Source organism: Mustelus asterias, chromosome 7 (genome assembly GCF_964213995.1).
Source record: "Mustelus asterias chromosome 7, sMusAst1.hap1.1, whole genome shotgun sequence".
In the NCBI taxonomy this organism is placed as follows: domain Eukaryota; kingdom Metazoa; phylum Chordata; class Chondrichthyes; order Carcharhiniformes; family Triakidae; genus Mustelus; species Mustelus asterias.
Window position 1 is genome coordinate 226,918 of NC_135807.1, and position 12,850 is coordinate 239,767.

Below are 12,850 nucleotides of genomic sequence, written 5' to 3' on the forward strand. Positions count from 1 at the left end.
AGTAAGGCGTTTGATAAGCTCCCATGGTTGGCTTATGATGAAAGTAAGGAGGTGTGGGATAGAGGGAAAGTTGGCCGATTGGATAGGTAACTGGCTATCTGATCGAAGACAGAGGGTGGTGGTGGATGGAAAGTTTTCGGACTGGAGGCAGGTTGCTAGCGGAGTGCCACAGGGATCAGTGCTTGGTCCTCTGCTCTTTGTGATTTTTATTAATGACTTAGAGGAGGGGGCTGAAGGGTGGATCAGTAAATTTGCTGATGACACCAAGATTGGTGGAGTAGTGGATGAGGTGGAGGGCTGTTGTAGGCTGCAAAGAGACATAGATAGGATGCAAAGCTGGGCTGAAAAATGGCAAATGGAGTTTAACCCTGATAAATGTGAGGTGATTCATTTTGGTAGGACTAATTTAAATGTGGATTACAGGGTCAAAGGTAGGGTTCTGAAGACTGTGGAGGAACAGAGAGATCTTGGGGTCCATAATCCACAGATCTCTAAAGGTTGCCACTCAAGTGGATAGAGCTGTGAAGAAGGTCTATAGTGTGTTAGCTTTTATTAACAGGGGTTGGAGTTTAAGAGCCGTGGGGTTATGCTGCAACTGTACAGGACCTTGGTGAGACCACATTTGGAATATTTTGTGCAGTTCTGGTCACCTCACTATAAGAAGGATGTGGAAGCGCTGGAAAGAGTGCAGAGGAGATTTACCAGGATGCTGCCTGGTTTGGAGGGTAGGTCTTATGAGGAAAGGTTGAGGGAGCGAGGGCTGTTCTCTCTGGAGCGGAGGAGGCTGAGGGGAGACTTAATAGAGGTTTATAAAATGATGAAGGGGATAGATAGAGTGAACGTTCAAAGACTATTTCCTCGGGTGGATGGAGCTATTACAAGGGGGCATAACTATAGGGTTCATGGTGGGAGATATAGGAAGGATATCAGAGGTAGGTTCTTTACGCAGAGAGTGGTTGGGGTGTGGAATGGACTGCCTGCAGTGATAGTGGAGTCAGAAACTTTAGGAACATTTAAGTGGTTATTGGATAGGCACATGGAGCACACCAGGATGATAGGGAGTGGGATAGCTTGATCTTGGTTTCAGACAAAGCTCGGCACAACATCGTGGGCTGAAGGGCCTGTTCTGTGCTGTACTGTTCTATGTTCTATGTTCTACACTGTCCCCCATCAAACACGCCCAGGACAGGTACAGCACGGGGTTAGATACAAGGTGAATAATGTTTGTGATTTGGAGCCTGTTTTGTCTCCACAGGGTCCTGTTTTCTATGTCTGGTGAATGTTGTTCCAGTTCGATGTGAGAATGGATCTGTGATTATGTTCATCCTGAATTTTGAGGTGATGTTGGAGAAAGCTTTACTGGAGTCACTCGACCCCGACTGGAATGAGAAACTACCTTCCTCGTGGCTAGCTTCAGGTATGACCTGAGCTTTGCTCCTGCTGACCTTTGGCCTTTCAACCTTTCCTTTTACTGAAGTGCGTCCAACCACGTCAGGCCCAACCCGGCTCCTCCTGACCTCTGACCCTTCCAGCTCGTGCTGATCTTGCCCGCTCCTCCTGACCCCTCTCTGACCCTGCCAGACCAGGCCTCTCCAATGGTCACTCACTCACCAATCGCTGCCCACATCCTCTGCCCCTCCAATGGAACCTTTGACTGATTCCCAGGATCTGGACAATTCTGTCTGGGCCGAATTCATTGTCCAATGCTGAACAATTAAATTAGTTCTGCCTTCACAGAGAAAAACACAAATGGCTTCCTAGAAATGCGAGGGAACCCAGGGTCCAGTGAGAAGGAGGAGTTGAAGGAAAGTGGTATTACTAAAAAAATAGTAGCTGGGGATATTAATAAGACTGAAAGCTGATAAACCCCCAGGGTGTGATAATCTACATCCCAGGGTACTGAAGGAAGAGGCCGTGGAAATAGTGGATGTGTTGGTTGTTATCTTACAAAATTCTGTAGATGTTTAAGTAAATGTTTATTTATCAGTCCCAAGTAAGGCTTACATTAACACTGCAATGAAGTTATTGTGAATTCCCCTATTTTCTCCTCACCTCATTTCTAAAAGGTTTCACCCTTATCCTCAAACTATGACCCTTAGTTCTGGATTGCCCCGCCATTGGGAACATTCTTTCTGAATCTACCCTGTCTAACCCTGTTAGAATTTTATCAGTTTCTATGAGATCCCCTCTCACTCTTCTGAACTCCAGTGAATATAATCCTAACCGACTTAATCTCTCCTCGTATGACAGACCTGCCATCCCAGGAATCAGCCTGGTAAACCTTCGCTGTACTCCCTCTATAGCAAGGACATCCTTCCTCAGATAAGGACACCAAAACTGCACACAATACTCCAGGTGTGGCCTCACCAACACCCTGTACAATTGCAGCAAAACATCCCTATCCCTGTTCTCAAATCCTCTCACTATGAAGGCCAACAGATGTGATAATGTGAGAGATGTGATAATACCAGAGTGGTCGTGATGGGAGATTTTAATTTCCCAAATATCGATTGGAATATCCCTAGGGTAAGGGGTTTAGATGGGGAGGAGTTTGTTAGGTGTGTTCATAGAACATAGAAAAAATACAGCACAAACAGGCCCTTCGGCCCACAAGTTGCGCCGGTCATGTCCCTACCTACCTAGGCTTATATATAGGCTTACCTATAACCCTCAATCCTATTAAGTCCCATGTACTCATCCAGAAGTCTCTTAAAAGATCCTATCGAGTTTGCCTCCACCACCACTGACAGCAGCCGATTCCACTCACCCACCACCCTCTGAGTGAAAAACTTACCCCTGACATCTCCTCTGTACCTACTCCCCAGCACCTTAAACCTGTGTCCTCTCGTAGCAGCCATTTCAGCCCTGGGAAAAAGTCTCTGAGAATCCACCCGAACTATACCTCTCAACATCTTATACACCTCTATCAGGTCACCTCTCATCCTACGTCTCTCCAAGGAGAAAAGACTGAGCTCCCTCAGCCTATCCTCATAAGGCATGCCACTTAATCCAGGCAACATCCGTGTAAATCTTCTCTGCACCCTTTCAATAATTTCCACATCCCTCCTGTAATGAGGCGACCAGAACTGAGCACAGTACTCCAATTGGGGTCTGACGAGGGTCTTATAAAGCTGCATCATTATCTCCCGACTCCTAAACTCAATCCCTCGATTGATAAAGGCCAGCACACCATACGCCTTCTCAACCACCTCCTCCTCCTGCGAGGCCGATTTAAGAGTCCTATGGCCCCGGACCCCAAGGTCCTTCTGATCCTCTACACTGCTAAGAGTCTTACCCTGGATATTATACTCCTTCATCCCATTTGACCTGCCAAAATGGACCACTACACATTTATCCGGGTTGAAGTCCATCTGCCACTTCTCCGCCCAGTCTTGCATCCTATCTATGTCACGCTGCAGCTTCTGACATCCCTCCAAACTATCCACAACACCACCAACCTTCGTGTCGTCGGCAAACTTACCAACCCATCCCTCCACTTCCTCATCCAGGTCATTTATGAAAATGACAAACAGCAAGGGTCCCAGAACAGATCCCTGGGGCACACCACTGGTGACCGACCTCCATTCATAAAAAGACCCATCTACAACCCCTCTCTGCCTTCTGCAGGCAAGCCAGTTCTGAATCCACAAGGCAACAGCCCCTTGGATCCCATGCCCTCTCACTTTTTCGAGAAGTCTTGCATGGGGGACCTTATCGAACGCCTTGCTGAAGTCCATGTAAACCACATCTACCGCTTTTCCTTCGTCAATGTGTTTAGTCACATTTTCAAAGAACTCCACCAGGCTCGTAAGGCACGATTTGCCTTTGACAAAGCCATGCTGAGTATTCTTGAGCATACTAAACCTCTCTAAATGTTCATATATCCTGTCCCTCAGGATCTTTTCCATCAACTTACCAACCACTGAGGTTAGACTCATCGGTCGGTAATTTCCTGGGCTATCCCTATTCCCTTTCTTGAATATAGGAACCACATCCGCAATCCTCCAATCCTCCGGCACCTCTCCCGTCTCCATCGACGACGCAAAGATCATCGTCAAAGGCTCTGCAATCTCTTTCCTCGCCTCCCACAGTAACCTGGGGTACATCCCATCCGGTCCCGGCGACTTATCTATCTTGATGCTATTCAAAATTTCCAACACATCCTTTCTTAATGTCCACATACTCAATCTTCTCAGTCCGCCGCAATCCTCTAGTATAACCACCCAGGTTTTTTTCCACCGTGAATACCGAGGTAAAGTATTCATTAAGCACCTCTGCTATTTCTTCCGGTTCTCTACAGACTTTCTCACCTTCACATTTTATAGGTCCTATTCCTTCACATCTCATCCTTTTACTCTTCACATATTTATAGAACGCCTTAAGGTTCTCCTTAATCTTACCTGCCAAGGCCTTCTCGTGACCCCTTTTGGCTCTCCTAATTTCTTTCTTAAGTCCCTTCCTACAAGCCGTATACTCATCTAGATCCCTATCATTGCCTAGCTCTCTGAACCTTTTGTACGCTTTCCTTTTCTTTTTGACTAGGTTCAGCACAGCTTTCGTGCACCATGGTTCCCGTAACCTACCAAAACCTCCCTGTCTCATCGGAACATTGTCATGCAGAACTCCAGACAAACATTCCTTGAAAATCTGCCACCTTACTTCAGTACTTTCCCTCAAGAATACCTCCTTCCAATTTACGCCTCTCATCTCCTGCCTGATGGCTTCATATTTCCCCTTACTCCAGATAAACACTTCCCTAGCTTGCCTGATCCTATCTCTTTCCAATGCTAGCGTAAAGGAGATAGAGTTATGATCACTATCCCCAAGATGCTCCCCCACTGAGAGATCCGACACCTGTCCAAGCTCATTAGCCAGTACCAGATCGAGTACAGCCTCTCCTCTTGTGGGCTTATCCACCTGCTGTGTCAGGAAACCCTCCTGAACACACCTAACAAACTCCTCCCCATCCAAACCCCTTACCCTAGGGATATTCCAATCGATGTTTGGGAAATTAAAGTCTCCCATCACAACAACCCTGTTATTACTACATCTCTCCAGGTTCTGTTTCCCTATCTGCTCCTCAACATCCCTGTTACTATTGGGCGGCCTGTAGAAAACACCCAGCAAAGTTATCGACCCCTTCCCGCTCCGAACTTCCACCCACAGAGACTCCGTAGACAATCCCTCCACAGCTTCCACCTTCTCTACATCTGTGACACTATCCCTGATCAGCAGTGCCACTCCCCCCCCTCTTTTGCCTCCCTCTCTGTCCTTTCTGAAACATCTGAAACCCGGCACCTGAAGTATCGAGTCCTGTCCCTGTCCCCAAGTCTCCGAAATGGCCACTACATCACACTTCCAAGCATCAATCCACACTCTAAGCTCATCCACTTTATTCACTGCACTCCTGGCGTTAAAATAGACACATCTCAAACCTTTGGTCTGAGCTCTCCCCTTCCCCATCACCCATCTATTCTCCCTCTTACACTGTCTCCAATCCTTCTCTATTTGCGAGCTAACCTCCTCGCTCTCAGTCACCTCATCACGATTCCCTCCCCCCAACCTTTCTAGTTTAAAGTCTCCCTGGTAGCCTGAGCCAACCTTCCTGCCAGGATATTGGTCCCCCTGGGATAAAAGTGCCACCCGTCTTTTTGGTATACAGGTCACACCTGCCCCTAAAGAGGTCCCAATGGTCCAGGAACCTGAATCCCTGCCCCCTGCTCCAGTCCCTCAGCCACACATTCATCCTCCACCTCACTCCATTCCTGCTCTCACTTTCCCGTGGCACAGGCAGCAATCCTGAGATTACTACCTTTGTGTTCCTCCTTCCCAACTGTCTACCTAACTCCCTCTGTTCTCTTTTCATGACCCCTTCCCTCTTCCTACCTATGTCAGCGGTACCAATATGTACCACGACCTCTGGCTCCTCTCCCTCCCCCCTCAGGATTTCTGGGACGCGATCAGAAACATCCCGGATCCCGGCACCAGGGAGGCAGACCACCATCCAAGACTCCCGCCTACCTCCGCAAAAACGCCTGTCCGACCCCCTTACTATTGAGTCCCCGATTAATACTGCCTTCCTCCTCCTTTCCTTAGCCCTCTGAGTTACAGGGCCGGACTCTGCTCCAGAGACACGGCCAGTGCTGCTTCCCCCAGGTGGGCTGTCCTCCCCAGCAGTACTCAGACAGGAGTACTTATTGTGATGGGGCACATCCACCGGGGTGCTCTCTATCACCCGAGCTTTCCCCTTCCTGGACGTTACCCACTTGCCTGCCTCCCGTGGCCCTGGTGTGACCACCTGCTGATAGCTCCTGTCTATCACCTCCTCATTTTCCCTCACCAGACGAAGATCCTCGAGCTGCAGTTCCAGTTCTTTAACACGGTCCCTCAGGAACCGCAGCTCGACACACCCATCACAGATATGGACGTCCGGGAGGCCAGGATCCTCCAGGACCTCCCACATCCTACATTGGGAACAACAGACTGGCCTCACACTCATAATTTCCCTTTTTGTTTCAAGGAACACAGAGAAACGTACTTAAGAATTAAAGTTACCCTGCCTCGCCCTTTCCACCTCGCCCTTTCCACCTCACCCTTTCCGCCTCGCCCTTTCCGCCTCGCCCTTTCCACCTCGCCCTTTCCGCCTCGCCCTTTCCGCCTCGCCCTTTCCGCCTCGCCCTTTCCGCCTCGCCCTTTCCGCCTCGCCCTTTCCGCCTCGCCCTTTCCGCCTACGCCCTTAGAGCCAAAGCCCTTCAGCTCTCACTCTGCTCCCTTCTCACTCCCGCTGCCCGCTCTCAACGCTCCCCGCTGGATACCGTGGCCTGTTTTTTAAACCTCCCGCGCACTGAAAGAAAATTCAATAACCCTTCCCACAACACCCCTCGCGCGGCCTACTTCCAGTCTAGACTTTAAAAGTTAAAAAATAAATAAACCAAACTCGCGAAAAAGTGATTTAAAAGTTGATCTCTTACCCCAGCACCTCCTGTAACAAATCGCTCCTCCTTGCCTGTCTCAGGATGAACAGGAGGGCTTCCTGACACAGTATGTGGATAACCTACAAGAGGAGAGGCTGTACTTGATTTGGTATCAGGGAATGAACCTGGGCAGGTGTCAGATCTCTCAGTGGGAGAGCATTTTGGGGTTAGTGATCATAACTCTATCTCCTTTACATTAGCATTGGAGAGACATAGGATCAGCTGAGCTAGGAAAGTGTTTATTTGGAGTAAGGGCAACTATGATGCTATTAGGCAGGAAATTGGAGTCATAAATTGGAAGGAGGTTTTCTCAGGGAAATGTACGGAAGAAATGTGGCAAATTTTCAAGGAAAATTTGTCTGGAGCTCTGCACGGCAATGTTCCGGTGCGACAGGGGAGTTATGGTAGGTTACAGGAACCGTGGTGCACGAAAGCTGTAACGGATTTAGTCAGGAAGAAAAGAAAAGCCTACAAAAGGTTCAGGGAGCTAGATAATGTTAGAAATCTAGAAGAGTATACGACTAGTAGGAAGGAACTAAAGAGGGAAATTAGAAGAGCCAGGAGGGGACATGAGAAGGCCTTGGCAGACACGATAAAGGAAAACCCCAAGGCATTCTACAAGTATGTTAAGAGCAAGAGGATAAGATGTGAAGGAGTAGGACCTATCAAATGTGATGGTGGGAAAGTCTGTCTTGAACCGGTTGAAATAGCAGAGGTACTCAATGAATACTTTGCTTCAGTATTCACAGTGGAAAAGGATCTTGGTAGTTGCAGTGCAGACTTGCAGTGGACTGAGAAGATTGAGCGTGTGGACATTAGGAAAGAGGATGTGTTGGAGCTGTTGAAAAGCATCAAGTTAGATAAATCGCCGGGACCGGATGGGAGGTACCCCAGGTTACTGTGGGAGGCGAGGGAAGAGATTGCTGAGCCTCTGGCGATGATCTTTGCGACGTCATTGGAGACGGTTGAGGTGCGGGAGGATTGGAGGATGGCGGATGTGGTTCTGTTATTCAAGAAAGGGAGAAGAGATAGCCCAGGAAATTATAGACCGGTGAGTCTAACCTCAGTGATAGGTAAGTTGATGGAGAAGATCCTGAGAGGCAGGACTTATGAACATTTGGAAAGGAATAGTCTGATCAGAAGTAGCCAGCACGGCTTTGTCCGAGGCAGATCATGCCTTACGAGTCTGATTGAGTTTTTTGAAGATGTGACTCAACACTTAGACAGGGGAAGAGTGGTAGATGTGGTTTATATGGATTTCAATAAGGCGTTTGATAAGGTGCCCCATGCAAGGCTTATGGAGAAAGTGAAGGGGCATGGGATACAAGGGGACGTTGCTTTGTGGATTCAGAACTGGCTTGCCCACAGAAGGCAAAGAGTGGTTGTAGATGGGTCTTTTTCAGAGTGGAGGTCGGTCACCAGTGGAATGCCCCAGGGATCTGTTCTGGGACTCTTGCTCTTTGTGATTTTTATAAATGACCTGGATGAGGAAGTGGAAGGATGGGTTGGCAAGTTTGCTGATGACACAAAGGTTGGTGGTGTTGTGGATAGTGTAGAGGGATGTCAGCAGTTGCAACGAGACATAGATAACATGCAAGACTGGGCGGAGAAGTGGCAGATTGACTTCAACCCAGATAAGTGTGTGGTGGTTCATTTTGGCAGGTCGAATAGGATGGAAGAATATAATATTAAGGGTAAGACGCTTGGCAGTGTGGAAGATCAGAAGGATCTTGGGGTCTGGGTTCATAGGACGCTCAAAGTGGCGTCGCAGGTAGAGGCTGTGGTTAAGAAGGCGTATGGAATACTGGCCTTCATCAATAGAGGAATTGAGTTCAGAAATCGGGAGATAATGCTGCAGCTGTATAGGACCCTGGTCAGACCCCACCTGGAGTACTGTGTCCAGTTCTGGTCGCCTCATTACAGAAAGGATGTGGAAGCCATAGAACGGGTGCAGAGGAGATTTATGAGGATGTTGCCGGGATTAAGTGGCATGCCTTATGAGGATAGGTTGAGAGAGCTCGGTCTATTCTCCTTGGAGAGGCGAAGGATGAGAGGTGACCTGATAGAGGTGTATAAGATGTTGAGAGGTATTGATAGAGTGGATTCTCAGAGGCTTTTTCCCAGGAATGAAATGGTTGTCACGAGAGGTCACAGGTTTAAGGTGCTGGGGAGTAGGTATAGAGGAGATGTTAGGGATAAGTTTTTCACTCAGAGGGTGGTGGGTGGTGGAAGTGGATTCGATTGAGTTAAGAGACTTTGGATAGGTTCATGGAGGTTAGTAAAATAGAGGGTTATAGATGAGCCTAGAAGGTAAGGAAATTGCTCGGCGCAACTTGTGGGTCGAAGGGCCTGTTTGTGCTGTAGCTTTTCTATGTTCTATGTTCAAACACACCATTTGCTTCTTTACTGCCTGCTGTACCTGCACGCTTACTCTCAGCGACTGATGCACGAGGATTCCAATGTCTCGCTGAGTATCCGCCTCTCTCAATTTACACCCATTCAAGTAATAATCTGTCTTCCTATTATTGCTACCAAAGTGGATAACCTCACATTTATCCACATTATACTGCATCTGCCATGCAGATACCCACACACTCAGCCTGTCCAAATCACACTGAAGCATCTCTGAATCCTCCTCACAGCTCACCCTCCCACTCAGCTTTGTATCATCTGCAAATTTGGAGATAATACATTCAGTTCCCTCTTCCAAATCATTAATTTATAATGTGAACATTGGGGCCCGAGCACAGAAGCAGCACAGGTTGGGGCCCGAGCACAGAAGCAGCAGGGATTGGGGCCCGAGCACAGAGGCAGCACGGATTGGGGCCCGAGCACAGAAGCAGCAGGGATTGGGGCCCGAGCACAGAAGCAGCAGGGATTGGGGCCCGAGCACAGGAGCAGCAGGGATTGGGGCCCGAGCACAGAGGCAGCACGGATTGGGGCCCGAGCACAGAAGCAGCAGGGATTGGGGCCCGAGCACAGAAGCAGCAGGGATTGGGGCCCGAGCACAGAAGCAGCAGGGATTGGGGCCCGAGCACAGGAGCAGCACGGTGACACACTGGTTAGCCCTGCGGTCTCAAAGTGCTCGGCACCCAGGTTCAATTCTGGCCTCGGGTCACGGTCTGTGTGGAGTCTGTACTTTCTCCCCGTGTCAGCTTGGGTTTCCTCCGGGTGTTCCGGTTTCCTCCCACAGTCCAAAGATAGAGTCATAAAGGTTTCCAGCATGGAAACAGGCCGTTCGGCCAAACTTGTCCACGTCGCCCCTTTATTTTAAACTCCTAAGCTAATCCCAATTGTCGCATTTGGCCCATATCCCTCTATACCCATAGAAACATAGAAACATTGAAAAACTACAGCACAAAACAGGCCCTTCAGCCCCACAAGTTGTGCCGAACATATCCCTACCTTCTAGGCCTACCTATAACCCTCCATCCTATTAAGTCCCATGTACTCATCCAGGACTCTCTTAAAAGACCCTATTGAGTTTGCCTCCACCACCACTGACGGCAGCCGATTCCACTCGCCCACCACCCTCTGTGTGAAAAACTTCCCCCTAACATCTCCCCTGTACCTACCCCCCAGCACCTTAAACCTGTGTCCTCTCGTAGCAGACATTTCCACCCTGGGAAAAAGCCTCTGAGAGTCCACCCGATCTATGCCTCTCAACATCTTATACACCTCTATTAGGTCTCCTCTCATCCTACGTCTCTCCAAGGAGAAAAGACCGAGCTCCCTCAGCCTATCCTCACAAGGCATGCCACTCAATCCAGGCAACATCCTTGTAAATCTCCTCTGCACCCTTTCAATCTTTTCCACATCCTTCCTGTAATGAGGCGACTAGAACTGAGCACAGTACTCCAAGTGGGGTCTGACGAGGGTCTTATATAGCTGCATCATTATCCCCGGACTCCTAAACTCAATCCCTCGATTGATAAAGGCCAGCACACCATACGCCTTCTTAACCACCTCCTCCACCTGTGGGGCTGATTTTAGAGTCCTATGGACCCGGACCCCAAGGTCCTTCTGATCCTCTACGGTACTAAGAGTCTTTCCCTTAATATTGTACTCCTTCATCCCATTTGACCTGCCAAAATGGACCACTACGCATTTATCTGGGTTGAAGTCCATCTTCCACTTCTCCGCCCAGTCTTGCATCCTATCTATGTCCCTCTGTAACTTCTGACATCCCACCAGACTATCCACGACCCCACCAACCTTCGTGTCGTCGGCAAACTTACCAACCCATCCCTCCACTTCCTCATCCAGGTCATTTATGAAAATGACAGACAGCAAGGGTCCCAGAACAGATCCCTGGGGCACACCACTGGTGACCGACCTCCATTTAGAAAAAGACCCATCTATACCCACTCTCTGCCTCCTTTGGGGGTTACAGATAGTGTGACATGAACCCAAGATCCCGGTTGAGGCCGTCCTCATGTGTGCGGAACTTGGCTATCAGTCTCTGCTCAGCGACTCTGCGATGTCGTGTGTCGTGAAGGCCGCCTTGGAGAACGCTTACCCGAAGATCAGAGGCCGAATACCCGTAACCGCTCAAGTGTTCCCCAACAGGACGAGAACACTCTTGCCTGGTGATTGTCGAGCGGTGTTCATTCATCCGTTGTCGCAGCGTCTGCATGGTTTCCCCAATGTACCATGCCTCGGGACATCCTTTCCTGCAGCGTATCAGGTAGACAACGTTGGCCGAGTTGCAAGTGTATGTAGCGTGTACCTGGTAGATGGTGTTCTCACGTGAGATGATGGTATCCATGTCAATGATCCGGCACATCTTGCAGAGGTTGCTGTGGCAGGGTTGTGTGGTGTCGTGGTCACTGTTCTCCTGAAGGCTGGGTAGTTTGCTGCGGACAATAGTCTGTTTGAGGTTGTGCGGTTATTTGAAGGCAAGAAGTGGGGGTGTGGGGATGGCCTTGGCGAGATGTTCGTCTTCATCAATGACATGTTGAAGGCTCCGGAGGAGATGCCGTAGCTTCTCCGCTCCGGGGAAGTACTGGACAACGAAGGGTACTCTGTCCACCGTGTCCCGTGTTTGTCTTCTGAGGAGGTCGGTGCGGATTTTCGCTGTGGTGCGTCGGAACTGTCGATCGATGATCGGGGATGGCTTCTTTTACGTGTTTAGGGTGGAAGCTGGAGAAGTGGAGCATCATGAGGTTATCCATGGGCTAGCACTTCACTGTACCGCAAGCCCACGGATAACCTCACGATGCTCCACTTCTCCAGCTTCCACCCTAAACATGTTAAAGAAGCCATCCCCTACGGACAAGCCCTCCGAATACACAGGATCTGCTCGGATGAGGAGGATCGCAACAGACACCTCCAGACGCTGAAAGATGCCCTCATAAGAACAGGACATGGCGCTCGACTCAAGGATTGACAGTTCCGACGCGCCACAGCGAAAAACCGCACCGACCTCCTCAGAAGACAAACACGGGACACGGTGGACAGAGTACCCTTCGTCGTCCAGTACTTGCCCGGAGCGGAGAAGCTACGGCATCTCCTCCGGAGCCTTCAACATGTCATTGATGAAGACGAACATCTCGCCAAGGCCATCCCCACACCCCCACTTCTTGCCTTCAAACAACCGTACAACATCAAACAGACAATTGTCCGCAGCAAACTACCCAGCCTTCAGGAGAACAGTGACCACGACACCACGCAACCCTGCCACACCAACCTCTGCAAGACGTGCCGGATCATCGACACTGATGCCATCATCTCACGTGAGAACACCATCCACCAGGTACACGGTACATACTCTTGCAACTCGGCCAACGTTGTCTACCTGATACGCTGCAGGAAAGGATGTCCCAAGGCATGGTACATTGGGGAAACCATGCAGACGCTGCGACAACGGATGAATG

General features: G+C 49.4%; 1 protein-coding gene across 1 annotated transcript in view; it reads left to right on the top strand.

Moving 5' to 3' along the window:
* The first annotated feature begins 1,309 nt into the window (after positions 1 to 1,309).
* Positions 1,310 to 12,850, top strand: part of LOC144496028 (voltage-gated inwardly rectifying potassium channel KCNH7-like) — a 124,591-nt gene continuing 113,050 nt past the window's right edge. Inside the window, exon 1 of the mRNA XM_078216980.1 lies at positions 1,310 to 1,417. Within this exon, the coding sequence (XP_078073106.1) occupies positions 1,318 to 1,417 (100 nt within the window). The 5' untranslated portion in view covers positions 1,310 to 1,317. The remainder of the gene's footprint in view (positions 1,418 to 12,850) is intronic.